This window comes from Nothobranchius furzeri, chromosome 12 (assembly GCF_043380555.1).
Source record: "Nothobranchius furzeri strain GRZ-AD chromosome 12, NfurGRZ-RIMD1, whole genome shotgun sequence".
Classification (NCBI taxonomy): domain Eukaryota; kingdom Metazoa; phylum Chordata; class Actinopteri; order Cyprinodontiformes; family Nothobranchiidae; genus Nothobranchius; species Nothobranchius furzeri.
In genome coordinates, this window is record NC_091752.1 from 3,813,280 (window position 1) to 3,827,382 (window position 14,103).

General features: G+C 43.3%; 1 protein-coding gene across 5 annotated transcripts in view; it reads left to right on the forward strand.

Annotated features, from left to right (window-relative positions):
• LOC107375408 (serum response factor) overlaps positions 1 to 14,103 on the forward strand; it is a 50,365-nt gene that overhangs the window by 13,621 nt on the left and 22,641 nt on the right. For all 5 annotated transcript variants that reach the window (XM_054750841.2, XM_015943916.3, XM_054750840.2 and 2 more), the window contains exon 2: positions 11,160 to 11,426. In XM_054750841.2, the coding sequence (XP_054606816.1) occupies positions 11,160 to 11,426 (267 nt within the window). The remainder of the gene's footprint in view (positions 1 to 11,159; positions 11,427 to 14,103) is intronic.

A 14,103-nucleotide genomic window follows, 5' to 3' on the forward strand; every position in this document is an offset into this window, starting at 1 on the left:
TGCATGGCAAAGCTGCCCTCCCTGTGGAGGGTAACTCTGAAGTGCCTTTTTTTTCCTCCACCTGAACCAGTCCTCTTGTAGTCCCTCTGATCTCTATTAAGGTAGCGCGACTTGGGTTGCGAATGACCACAGTCACCAATTCTTGTCATATGTCTATGCCTATTTATTAGGGGTTGTATGAACTAGTCGACTAGTTGATTTCACTGCTCTGTAGTGACTTTTTATGCCTGTCATAGACTAGTCACTGTCACGTGATAATGACCGGCAAGATGCAGTCCTCGGAAAAGACGGCTGGTGTCGAGCTCCTGCGCGTCAGGAGGCGATGGGCTGTGTCAGAGCGTCGGTATATGACACCCGCGGTAAAACGGACATTTAACCAAATTGTGACCCTCTTGCAATTTAACATTCCCCTCACCCCCATCCTAACCTTAACCAGCTTGCACATGCACATGCACATGCGTTGACACGCTCCAGACATCTGCGTCCTGAGCACGGCCACAGTAACATTATCAAATCAGGTGTCTCCACCTCAAAAACAAATTTAACACGCGATCGTTCATGTCGGCTCATTTCCTTTTATGTTTTCTGTCTTTTATTCTTTTATTTGTGCCTGATGCGTTTCGCTGCTGTGGAGCGGGGTGCATCACCTGTTTTGTCCTCCAATAACTTCACCTCACTGATGCGGTTGACGAGCAGCTAGCACTCCGCTGTTTTAGCGGTCGGTAGATCTTTTAGATCTGCAGCCCTGGCAGAGCCCCCCCCCCCCCCCCCCCCCGTTTGGGAGCATTCTAGCCTCGGATTTGGCGAATAAAAAATTACCTGCATTAATTGCTAAATAGTCCTTGCATATCACGGCAGCACCTCAGTGATGCATGAACACTTAAAAGAGAGAGCACGCCGGACAGTTGAATGAAACAGAACCTGACTCACCTCGGTAAGCTTTAAATAACACGAAAGCCAATACGTTTTGTTTTGGATGTATGTTGTACATCGTTTTAAACGTATTTTCGCTTTTAAAAAAGAGATTCAGTGTTATGCCCGACTGTGCCTGACAAAAGTATTTTAATTATATTTATGCATTTTTGTCTATACATACTGAGCACTGTGCCTAATTGGTGTTTAGACAGGGTATTTTTATTTACTTTTAGTAAGAATTGGCCTATCAGCAGCAAAGTTCAATAAATTATGCATTTTCCATTGAAGTACCCATCTTTCTAGTGTTATCATTTTTCACATAAAGCAATCTCATGCTAAATTTAAGAAAAATGTAATAATTATCTGATTAGTCAACTAATCGTTTCAATAGTCGGTGACTAGATAACTATTAAAATGGTCGTTAGTTGCAGCCCTAGTCTGAAGCAACTTTCTCCTCCAGTTAACTTGTTATTCCTGAAACCGGTACATTTGAGCAACCAATAATTTCCTACATTACCTTTTAATGCCACTATCCACTGATACTATCTCACACCCCTAACCGGACCCAGAAATCGAAAGGCTGGCCCCCCCTAGTGGCTGGTTCCAGTACTGGCTTTAAATCTACTTGTTGCATGTTCTGATATACATTTTGATAAAGACATTTTATTATTTTTCTTACAATGTGTTGTGCATCCCTCAACTTGTACAAACTGTTCAGCAAATTGTCAGTTGTAATTTTTCTGCACACATCCCAGCATTCCTGGAGTGGCTTACGTCACCGCCTGTATGAATCTGTACAGGCTGTGATGTGAGGGATGCACAAGCATGTAAGAAAAAAAATTCTTTATCATTTTTCTCCTTTTTATGGAATTTATACATAACATGCATGAAAATTTTTATCCACTACTCATAACTTGTTACCATTTTCTATGAGACCTTCATGAATCATGACTTAAGGAAAAGGGAATGGGTAGAAGGGAGATGAACTGTCATCATGATGATCATAAACACCAATGGGATATAAGTGAACTAAATCAGTAAGCTGTCTAAAAGCAGTGAAAATAGAATAAAAAAACCTCTTGTACAGTAAAGTAGGGTATCTATTGTTTAAGTCAGTTGTCCAGTAAAGTAAAGTTCAACATCATCATCATCATAATCAAAGCAGAGTATTGTACAAGTGAAACATTAATCATATTAGAAATACAAGATTTGATGCATGGAATAATACAGCAGGCAAAAATGCCAAGTATTACAAAAAAAAAAAAAAAACATTGCAGGGATCAAACTTTTCAGCATAATGTTGTACCAAGAACCGGATATCAACCAAGCTCAAAGGTCAAATGATAGTGTAATTACCAAAAGATTCTAGTAGACTGTCCACTGGATGCGTAACAAAATTGACACATTCTCCCCACAGGCTAAGTGCCATTTTGTTTATTTCCGTATTCCCCAGAGTTGGATAAATGAGAAAGCACTCTCCTGGGGCCTCATTTATAAAGCTTGCTTACGCACAAAACGGGGTTAGCGCGCATGTCTTTAACCTGAGAGTCAGGGGACCGAATCCCGATCAGACCATTTTTTTATATCCACCACAGATCTCTCTGAAGAACTCACAGTGTTGACGGCTTCAGCAACGCTGTGCCACTCCGTGGATTTTCTCTTATTTGTTTTGCAAAAGCACTTCCTTTCATTTCTCCACCTCACCCACAGGTACCTCAGTTTCTGCTTCTGTGAAATGGCGCTTCCCTGATCTGCGGTGGTGATCTTAATGGCGGAGCGCTGAAATGAGCCGGTTAAAGGTTGGTTTATGCTTGACGCGTCCGCACGGATCCGTGCGGAAAAGTTGCGTCATTTTAACAACCACGCCCCTCCACCACGCCTCCGCACGGCCCAGAATTTCCGCAACGCGCACCTCGGAAAATTTTCTAACCACGCGGACGGACGCGGAAAAACATGGCGGACCGGCAAGAACTAGTATGGCAGAGGTTCGTAAATACAGACATTTGTATGATTCGGCTCTCAGAGATCACCGTGATCAACATGTTGTTAATAATTCTTGGAGAGAAATAGCTCGCACTGTCAGAAAAGATGAGGATGCTGTTAAAAATGCTGGAATGCCATGTTGTAAACAGTAATTTCTACTTCTACTACGGTGTAGTGTTGGATGTTTGCCGTAGAGCTCCATGCTGCCCCATTCAGTTTGGGAGAATATTGGCTCACCGCAGAGACGAGCCGCACGAACCATAAATGCTGCGAGTTGTGAAGCGCGTTCCAGCCGTGAGCCGCATCACCAAGCGGAAAGTAAATGCGTCAAGCATAAACCAAGCTTTATAGATGTGCATGAGATCCGCAAGGCACTTTGTATTGACCATTTATAGCAGAAAGTGGGCGTGTCGAGGGCGGGATGACTCAGAAACAGTTGCGGACCTTTCTCGTTTGTCTCTGATTTATAAAGCGGAGATCGTGTTTTATAGGTCCCAAACCTGCTTGGCGTAAGTACATTTTTTTAGCTGAGCTTAAGTACGGGTTTAGTAAGGATTCTACACAATGTTTTATAAATGAGACCCCTGGTCTGGCAGCAGTCCATCAGCTTTAGCTTAGCATAAACATTGGACATGGATAGCAGGAACTAGCATTTTGTGTGCAAAAGTGATAAAAATTATTTAATAATTATACCAATTATTCCTGGTTTTCTCAATAATGTCAACGGCAAATAAAAAGTAAGAAGTAACACAAAGAATTTCCAGGAGCCAATTTAGACTTGGGACTACATTACGACAAAGCACAGCTGTAACCCGCCGCTGCATGAATATTACCGTGGTTGAAAAGGCATTGTTTATGCCAAGCTAAAGCAGACAGACCACTGCCAGACCAGAACTACTGCGCTGGCTACAAAATGCTTTTTTCTTACTTATCCAACTCTGGGGAATACGGAAATAGACAAATTTTCACTTAGCAGTGAAATATCCCTTTTAATCCACTTTGTGGGCAAACTCTTTCAATTCTTGTTTTGCTAATGTTGGAAAGTCTGGACCCTCATAAATACATTATCACACAAGGGAAAAAGTCTGCAGTGTTTCATTTGATTTAAAGCATATTTCTGCAAATGTTTTATGTTCTCTAGAGTCTGAAAAAGCTCTGCTGGCTTCCTGTTTTCCTCCCTAATGTTTAACAATGTAAAAGCACTGAATCTCCCTTCTTTACTAACACCTGTGATCGATTAACTGGTTTAGTACTGGGTCAACGAGTCTTTTCCCTGAACTTTATGTATCTACAGAACATTGGCTTAATGAACTGTGAATTGGAATGTTTATTAAGTGAAGTGCCTTGAGACGACTCTTGTCGTGATTTGGCGCTATATAAATAAACTTCAATTGAATTGAATTGAATTTGTCACTAACTCTTTAAAACTTTAATTTTCATTTCTCTTGACCTGCTGTTTGGATTTTTTTAAAACCAAAATCTGGTTTAAAAAAATTTTTTTGTGCCCAAATTCATTTTTTTGCTTGTTAACATTTGGAGTCTAACTGCCACAGGTGGCAAGAACATTGCTCCACGTGCAAACTTCATTTATAGACAATAGCACACAATTTCATACCGAGAATATTTTAAATTCATCTCTGCGGCTGATAAGTTGTGCCAGTTCTTCTAGCTTTACTTTTCTACCGGCAGCTCATAAAGTGGATTTCTGGCACATTTGCACGAAAACCTAATCTGCTGCTAAGGTTTCGGATTGTGCTCCCATGCAGCGTTTGCTTTTAACGGTCCCATTGCATGACTGGAATAACTGGACAGTCTTGATGGGGTTTTTTTTTCACTGCACGTTAAATACAGAAAATTGTTCCTGCAGTTTGCATTAAAATAATACATACGTGTTTTACTCATGTTGATCAGACGGCGAAACAAAAACCACAGATGGTGAATGAGAGTGATCACAAAAACAAAAATGGCTTATCTTTTATGCGCCGCATCTTCATGAACCAGACTAAGACCGGCTCTGTAATTCAAAATTATTCATGAAGTTGGCAACATAAATGTTTGGCTTAGAAAATATCAGTCATGTAAACATTAAATGTGATTCAGAGAGGTTTGATACGATTATAAAATGATGTTTACATCTGTCACCTCCTGTCTACTTGGTGCTTTTCCTTCAGTTATGGTTTCATGTTAACGGGTAGTACTTTTGTCTCTGTTGCCAGTAAGTAAAGTTTATTTTATTTATATGTGTGCGTATGTATATAGACTCAACAAAAATCTAAACGCAACACCTTTGTTTCTGCTCTAATTTTTCATGAGATGGACTTAAAAATCTAAAATTCATTCCAGATACACAATATTACCATTTCTCTCAAACATTGTTCACAAATCGGTCTAAATGTGTGATAGTGAGCACTTCTGCTTTGCTGAGACAATCCATCCCACCTCACAGGTGTGCCACATCAAGATGCTGATCTGACATCATGAGTAGTGCACAGGTGTACCTGATACTGCCCATAATAAAAGGCCACCCTGGAATGTGCAGTTTTTGCTTTATTGGGGGTCTGGGAACTCAGAGCCGGTCAGTATCTGGTGTCACCACCGTCTCTCGTCTCGTCTCGTCTTCCTCCGCTTATCCGGGTCCGGGTCGCGGGGGCAGCATCCCAACTAGGGAGCTCCAGGCCGTCCTCTCCCCGGCCTTGTCCACCAGCTCCTCCGGCAGGACCCCAAGGCGTTCCCGGACCAGATTGGAGATGTAACTTCTCCAACGTGTCCTGGGTCGACCCGGGGGCCTTCTGCCGGCAGGACATGCCCGAAACACCTCCCCAGGGAGGCGTCCAGGAGGCATCCTGACCAGATGCCCAAACCACCTCAACTGGCTCCTTTCAATCCGGAGGAGCAGCGGTTCTACTCCGAGTCCCTCCCGAATGTCCGAGCTCCTCACCCTATCTCTAAGGCTGAGCCCGGCCACCCTACGGAGGAAACTCATTTCGGCCGCTTGTATCCGCGATCTCGTTCTTTCGGTCATTACCCAAAGCTCATGACCATAGGTGAGGATTGGGACGTAGATCGACCGGTAAATCGAGAGCCTGGCTTTCTGGCTCAGCTCCCTCTTCCCCACGACAGATCGGCTCAGCGTCCGCATCACTGCAGACGCCGAACCAATCCGCCTGTCGATCTCCCGATCCCTCCTACCCTCACTCGTGAACAAGACCCCGAGATACTTAAACTCCTCCACTTGAGGTAGGACCTCTCCCCCGACCCGGAGGTGGCAAGCCACCCTTTTCCGGTCGAGAACCATGGTCTCAGATTTGGAGGTGCTGATCCTCATCCCAGCCGCTTCACATTCGGCCGCGAACCTACCCAGCAAGAGCTGAAGGTCAGAGCTGGATGAAGCTAGGAGGACCACATCATCCGCAAAAAGCAGAGACGAGATTCTCCTGCCACCAAACTCGTCACCACCATTTGCCTCATTCAGTGCAACAAATTTTCTTTGCATAGAGTTTATCAGGTTGTCAATTGTGGCCTGTGGAATGTTGGTCCACTCCTCTTCAATGGTTGTGCGAAGTTGTTGGATATTAGTGGGAACTAGTACATGCTGTCGTATACGCCGGTCAAGCACATCCCAAACATGCTCAACAGGTGACATGTCCGGTGAGTATGCTGGCCATGCAAGAACTGGGACATTTTCAGCTTCCAAGAATTGTGTACAGATCTTGCTGAAACATGAGGTGATGTTCATGGATGTACGGCACAACAATGGGCCTCAGGATCTCATCACGGTATCTCTGTGCATTCAAAATGCCATCAATAAAATGCACCTGTGTTCGTCCATAACAGATACCTGCCCATACCATAACCCCACCACCACCATGGGCCACTCGATCCACAACGCTGACATCAGCAAAGCGCTCACCCACACGACTCCACACACGCTGTCTGCCATCTGCCCTGAACAATGTAAACCGAAATTCATCCGTGAAGAGAACACCTCTCCAACGTGTCAGACGCCATCGAATGTGAGCATTTGCCCACTCAAGTCTGTTACGGCGACGAGTTGGAGTCAGGTCAAGACCCCGATGAGGACGACGAGCATGCAGTTGAGCTTCCATGAGACGGTTTCTGACAGTTTGTGCAGAAATTGTTTGGTTATGCAAACCAATTGTTTCAGCAGCTGTCTGAGTGGCTGGTCTCAGACGATCTTGGAGGTGAACCTGCTGGATGTGGAAGTCCTGGGCTGGTGTGGTTACACATCGTCTGCGGTTGTGAGGTCGGTTGGATGTACTGCCATATTCTCTGAAACGCCGTTGGAGACGGCTTATGGTGGAGAAATGAACATTCAATGCACGAGCAACAGATCTGGTTGGCATTCCTGCTGTCAGCATGCCAATGTCACGCTCCCTCAATGCTTGTGGCATCTGTGGCATTTTGCTGTGAGACAAAACTGCACATTCCAGGGTGGCCTTTTATTGTGGGCAGTATAAGGTACACCTGTGCACTACTCATGATGTCGGATCAGCATCTTGATGTGGCACACCTGTGAGGTGGGATGGATTATCTCAGCAAAGCAGAAGTTCTCACTATCACACATTTAGACTGATGTGTGAACAATGTTTGAGAGGAATGGTAATATTGTGTATCTGGAATGAATTTTAGATTTTTAAGTCCATCTCATGAAAAATCGGAGCAGAAACAAAGGTGTTGCATTTATATTTTTGTTGAGTGTGTGTGTGTGTGTGTGTGTGTGTGTGTGTATATAATGATAGATAGATGGATATCACACTTATCACAGAAACCACCTCAAAGAAAATCACATCAAAATTAAAACATGATTAAAACAACAAAGGAACGAAGATCATCAAAAACAAAAAAGGTTACTTCCTTACTTTAGAGTTCTGCCTTTTAGGTTCCTCATCAGTGCATTAACGGTAAATATTAATGCGATTGATTTTGAACATTTTAATAGATTATACATTGATTGTCCTTTTTTTGATGCATCAAAAAACAAAGATATCGGCCATGTAATGTGAAATTGACCATAGTATGAAAGAGGGATGTGTATTGGCGAAATTGTGGTAATACGACATATATCACGATACTGGAGAGACGGTGCAATATATCACGATATATTGCGATACGTTCCATCTGACGGTATTACCGATTGTTTTATTATTGTTTTTATCTTGCACTGAACTTATTGTAATAAAATTCAATAAGTTCTATTTTGTCTTGGGGAGCTACGGCATGGTCACAGGCTAACCAGACCACGCGTAAACCTCTGGAACGCCTTTATAACCGGGCTCTGAAGATTCTAGACAAAAAGCCAATTCGATACCATCATTGTAACTTACTGTCAATTTACAGCTTTTTAACATCACAAGTTTTATTAATTTGAGGTTTTTAAAATGACAAGTGCATCAATGAAATGGCACCAAAACCCCTGTGTGACTAAGCTAACGAGCTGCACCAGAGCAGCTGTGGAAATTGCAAGGTACCGTACCGTAAAACCACCTTTGCCCGGACCACTGTCAGTGAAAGGCGCAGGGCTGTGGACTATGCTTCCTGTCAATTAGAAATCTCACCGGTTTTTACGCTTTTAAAAAGCTAACCAAATCCTGGCTGTCCCTGCAGCAACGTTGCACACGTGTTTCATAGAGTTAACTGTCATTTGGTTTTTTCCGTTATCATTTTTCTATGTCTTAAACTGATTATTGTAACTTTCTTGTGATTTTATTGTGTATATATATATATTTTTTTTCCCTTCTCTTTAATTTATGATTGTAAAAGTTCAACTAGGGACAAATGCTGCAAATTAGCTATAGCTAAAGCAATTTGCTACAAACATGGGACTGTGGTTTTACTGTTTGTCTATGCACTTGTGTCTGTCCCTGTTGAAGGAAATGAAACTAAACAATATCCTCATTGCTCCTCCTTAATTCAAGGTTTGACAATCTGATGGACCCTCCTCTCCAGAACCCCTGAATAGACCTTACCAGGGAGACTCAGGAGTGTGATCCCCCTGTAGCTGGAGTCAATTATATATATATACATATATTAGTATTCTTCAAAGTGATATAACAGGAGACAAACCAGCAGCCCTTCTCTCATAAGGCCAAAGTTTTGACAATGCCTGAACAATTATTACTTGTAAATAAAACAAACAGGATTATTTGGCACCTGCAGCAGGGCGGTAAAAACCAGTTGCACCCCAGCACAGTTGCTCCACACCTGCTGCTGTAAATGCTTGTAAATGTCGGCAGAGGTGATGAACGTATTAAAGCCTAGTGGAGGTCTAGTTTATGCTGCTGCATGGCACACGCAGGTTAATAATCTAGTCCTCTTTGGAGGTTTGCCAAGCATGAGGCAGTGTTGCTGTAGACCCCCCAGGTAGCTGGTGCATGGCTCATAAATAGGTGTCGGTAAAGGAGGCGTGGCGTCTTATTACGTATCAAACTTGAATGCAGCACAGACGGTGATGTTTCAGAAGGTATGTGTGTTGCAGAGGACATAAGGACATTTGTGGGTTTATTGCTGCCCATTAAATTTGAATGTGATTAATCTCCTCAGTGTCTGACAGAAGGCTGTACTCCAGCTTACAGCGGCTCATCTGTCAACTTCGTCTTTTGTTGTGCGAGCCAAGCTAACGGTGATGGCACCGTGCCTTCACAAGCACCAGAGTCATCCTCCGCAAAACCAATGACTCATTTGGAGAAAATAAAGCTTTCTCGGGAGTTCGTTAGGAGTGCAGTGTCGGGGTGTTTTCGGATGGAGTTGAATTTCAGCAGGTTTTAGATTCACTGCGTTTTCTTGTGTTGTAATGAACCAGCTACCTCATGTCCTCCATCATCTGTGGTTTTACTACACCCACCCCCCTTTGCCTTTGCAGACCAGACCTTTGCTGTCTCTCAGCTCTGTCACACACACTCTATTCTGGGAATCTTATCTCCTTTTTCAGTGTTATTTGTGGAATATGTCACAGTTCACCTCAGGAGTATGTATAGATTCTAGTGTTGGATCCTTTCCCCCTCAGGTACAGCAAGCCAACTTTTCTTTAGCTGCGGATGTGGAAAAGGTTGTTGGTACCTTCTGGTTAAAGTAGTGAAAAAACCCACAATTATCCCTGACAGGGATGTGTATTTTTGAAATTCTGGCGATACGATACATATCACGATACAGGGGAGACGATACGATATATCACGATATATTGCGATACATTCAGTCAGACGTTACAAGCATTTTTTTTACTGAATTTATTGTAAGAATGTTCAACAGTCCAAACTGATACGTAACATGTTTAACATGAAGTATCTGAACCATGATGGAGGAAGTTACAGTTCAATGGTGGAAACAAAACCTGTTGCACACTGCTGCCAACTAGCGGGTGGCGATCGAATTGCACAAAACAAAAAGAAAATACACAAAAGTTTGCATGTAAATTCTTTCAAGAATTAGATACACGGCTTTTGAATATCGATGTAATAATCGCAGGAAAAAATATCACGATATATTGCCATATCGATTTTTCCGATACACGGTTTTTTTTAATATCGATATAATATTGTTAGAAAAAATATCACGATATATTGCCATATCGATATTTTCTTACATCCCTAATCCCCGAAACACTGATCCTGGCCAAAGTAAGAATTTACAGAAAATCAACTTTCTTTGTCTCAGGTTTGAAGGACATTTGGAACAGTTGTGTATTTTGTTCTGATCCATCTCATATTAGCCTTTCTTCAGTTTTTCTTTTTTCTTTTTCTTTTCATGCATTCACTTCCAGGGAGGTTGTCTACAGTCCTGTGGACCTAAAACCACTGAATGACACGTCCAACTAAAGCCAGAGGGACATTAAGCTACTTGGCAATAGTCTTCTAGCCTTTACCTTTAACATGCTGGTCAACAATTGTCTTTGCACTCTCCTGAGACAACTCTGCCCTCAGCTTTTGGTGGTCCATGTCCAGTGTGGTACACACCCGGATACCAAACAGCACTGTGACTACTTTTTAGCCTTTAAACAGACCAAACACCCCTGATGCTGATTAAAGGAGCCGTCTGTTAAAGTGTTCTTATGGTCTTTTCTAGGGGTGCCATCCGTTAAGTTAAAGCCAGTTTTACAGTTTCAGTTATTTTATTTTGTCTGATTACTTTTGTACGTTTCAAGTTATTTCCGTGTCCATGTCAGTTTATCTATAAATCACATTTTAAGAAAAAGCTAAATTTGACCAAAATCAAATGACATTTATTTGTTATTCATCTCTTCCCAGGCCTATGAACTCTCCACCCTGACGGGAACCCAGGTTTTGCTACTCGTGGCCAGCGAAACGGGTCACGTGTACACTTTTGCAACCCGAAAGCTCCAGCCCATGATCACGAGTGAAACGGGCAAAGCCCTGATCCAAACGTGCCTCAACTCTCCTGACTCGCCGCCCCGCTCCGACCCCTCCATGGACCAGCGCATGAGCGCCATGGGCTTCGAGGAGACGGATCTCACCTACCAGGTGTCCGAGTCAGAGACCATGGGTGACTCTAAGGTGAGAACAGGAAGTGGGACATGACTGTAATGTCTGGCAGCTGTTAAACTATAAACAACAGTGTTTTTGCCCAAAATAGATTCTGTTAAAACCAAGCAAGTCTCTAATGGAGACAGATGTTGCAGGGGGAGTTTGAGGGAAGAAAGATGGAACACCGTAGTGAGTTACTAATGAATAGAATAGGAACTCTCTCCAGAAAAGGCCAGCAGACAAGGGAGCAAATAAATCAGACCCACAAACGGCAGTGGAAATAAAAATCCCTCTTGTAAACAGATTTGTAGTATGTTTCTGGTTTGGGCTCGTTAGATTTTCATCACTTTCTAGTCCATCAAAGGCCTGCAGACCAAAGGAGAGTCAGATAAGATGTGGAGGGTTTAGTGAATCAAGCAGTCTACACTTTACCTCGCTGACCTTTCACCCATGAGAACCTCCCAACACCCCTGAGCATAAATCAGCGCAGGTCTGGCCTGTGTTAGGGTGAGGACCATACAGCCTGCTGTTTGTTTTACGTTTTAGGATGGAGCTCTTCTTTGTTCAGGGATAACGGTTTAATTCTTAAACCTGTGCTGCGTTGAGTGCGGGGATTTTTCACTTTAGGTTTAATTAAAAATGCTAAATCTCTTCTAACTTTTATTGGGTTTGTTTTGGCATAAAGTTTTAACTTTAGCGAACTCTTAAAAGTTTGACGTAGAGACGCTCCATCATGCTCACCGTTGTGTGCTCACCTTCAGAACAACCCAACTCCCCTCCACTGTTGACACAGCCTCGAGCGTGCTTCTTTGAAGACGGGACACTTGCGAGGCCCGGTTGGCCACGTGCTGTTTTTACAGGAGCTAACTAACGCGCCCCATCCTCCGTCAGGGATGGGAGATCAACCTTTGCATGTTAATCCACTCTCCAGCCCGCACTGCTCATTGATAAAAATTAGATTCTGCCTCTGTTGCCATATATGGTATGGTTTCCCTGCCTGCGCTCTTGGCTGAGGCCCCTCACATTCCTTATAAGCTGCAGCTGTCTTTGGAGTCCTGTGATTTCACCCCCCTCACTTCCAACCCCACCCCCAACCGCTTTAGTGATATGAAGAGGGGGTATGGATTTAGATATGAGCAAGTGGAAGGGAAACGTTTGACCAAAACTACCCATCCTGCATCATGTGGTGTCCGTTTGGGCGGTTGATGGTGATGTTGCGGCTCTTGGGGCTAAGAGACCAGCACTAGTTTGTTTTGTTAGAACGAGGCAGGTGGATCAGGGTTCCCGTGTGAGTGTTGGGACACCGTCCATCATGAGGGAAGCTTGTCATGCATACAGTCCAACCTAGCCTAAACAATCCAGTGGCTGGCGGGGGTGAGTAGAGAACTCTAGCAGAGACGAGAAAAAGATGCCTGAGTTAAAGGTGCAATAAGTAGAAATGAAATAAAAGGACATCCTGTGATAAAAAATTTGGCTACTGCAACCACTTTAAACAGCTGTGGAGCTTTTTGTCGGTCGTCGTAAAATTACAATCGTCGGCGCTGCAGCATTAGCTCGCAGGAGATGTGGCACCCCCACACTCACTGATGGTAAACAGTAGTTTGTTTATGTATTTAGTAGTTACGCCCCTCCCTTGTTTGTTTTGAAAACCCCACAGCCAGCTGGATATGAAACATCAGTATTCAGTTTCAGTGTAACCCTCCTTCCAAAATAACTGAAACATTAGACTCTTTTGGGGTTTTCTCACCATAAAAATCTCACTAGAATCTTCCATACTGCTCCTTGAATGCTTTTCTCTGTATGTCAGACGTAGCTCCCGTCTCCATGTAAAACCACCTGCACAGTTGAACTCGGGGGTCCCTAACTAGCATACCCATAAACAAATGTGATTGGCTTAATGGGAAGTCTTCCGCAACGATATTTATAAAAGCAAAGGTCACTTCCTCTCTCATTTCTATTCCGACAGATAAAAGCTTGAGAAGATTATTCTGCTTTGTATTTACCGCCATCAAACAGGCGCATGATCCCTGTAACGCTAAATCCATAACTGAAACCCAATAAGCTGTTGGTTAGAGGTGCAGTCTTTGACTCTTTGACGACGGCCGGCAAAAAGCTCCAGAGATGTTTAAAGTGGTTGCAGTAACCAAATTTTACCACAGGATGTCAATTTTACTTCATTTCTACATAATGCACCTTTACATACTAACCCAGCCACTTAGGTACAGTTCACCCTCAGTATGTTGTGGTTTAGCTTGTTTCTTGTGGCCCACATCGGCCTTTGTCTGACAAGTGACCCGCCTGTCAACCACGGCCCCCGGCGCCATCTGGAGAGTATGACTCGCGTTGCTAGGGGACGCCGAGTAAAGAGGATGGATAAAAAGAACGACATTGAACGCATCCCTTACAGGATAACCTTGTGAAGGAGGCTAGAGATTAGTGTTTTCACAAATTGTTTACAATCGACTTTGTAGCTCCGTGCGTCCTCAAAGGTAACAAACGGAGCACAGCCGTTTCGTTACTGCCGGAAATGCAACACTTGAGTAAGCGTAGCACTACTTCAACACATTAGTAATGAAGTAAAAGTAAACAGTAGTCCTTTAAAACAAGTTATCAAGTTTTTGCTTCTTGTAATTGTGTGGCCTGGCATGGCAGCTCTTCACACAGCTCGAGTGTACCACTTATAAGCTCACGACACACAAAGCGACCA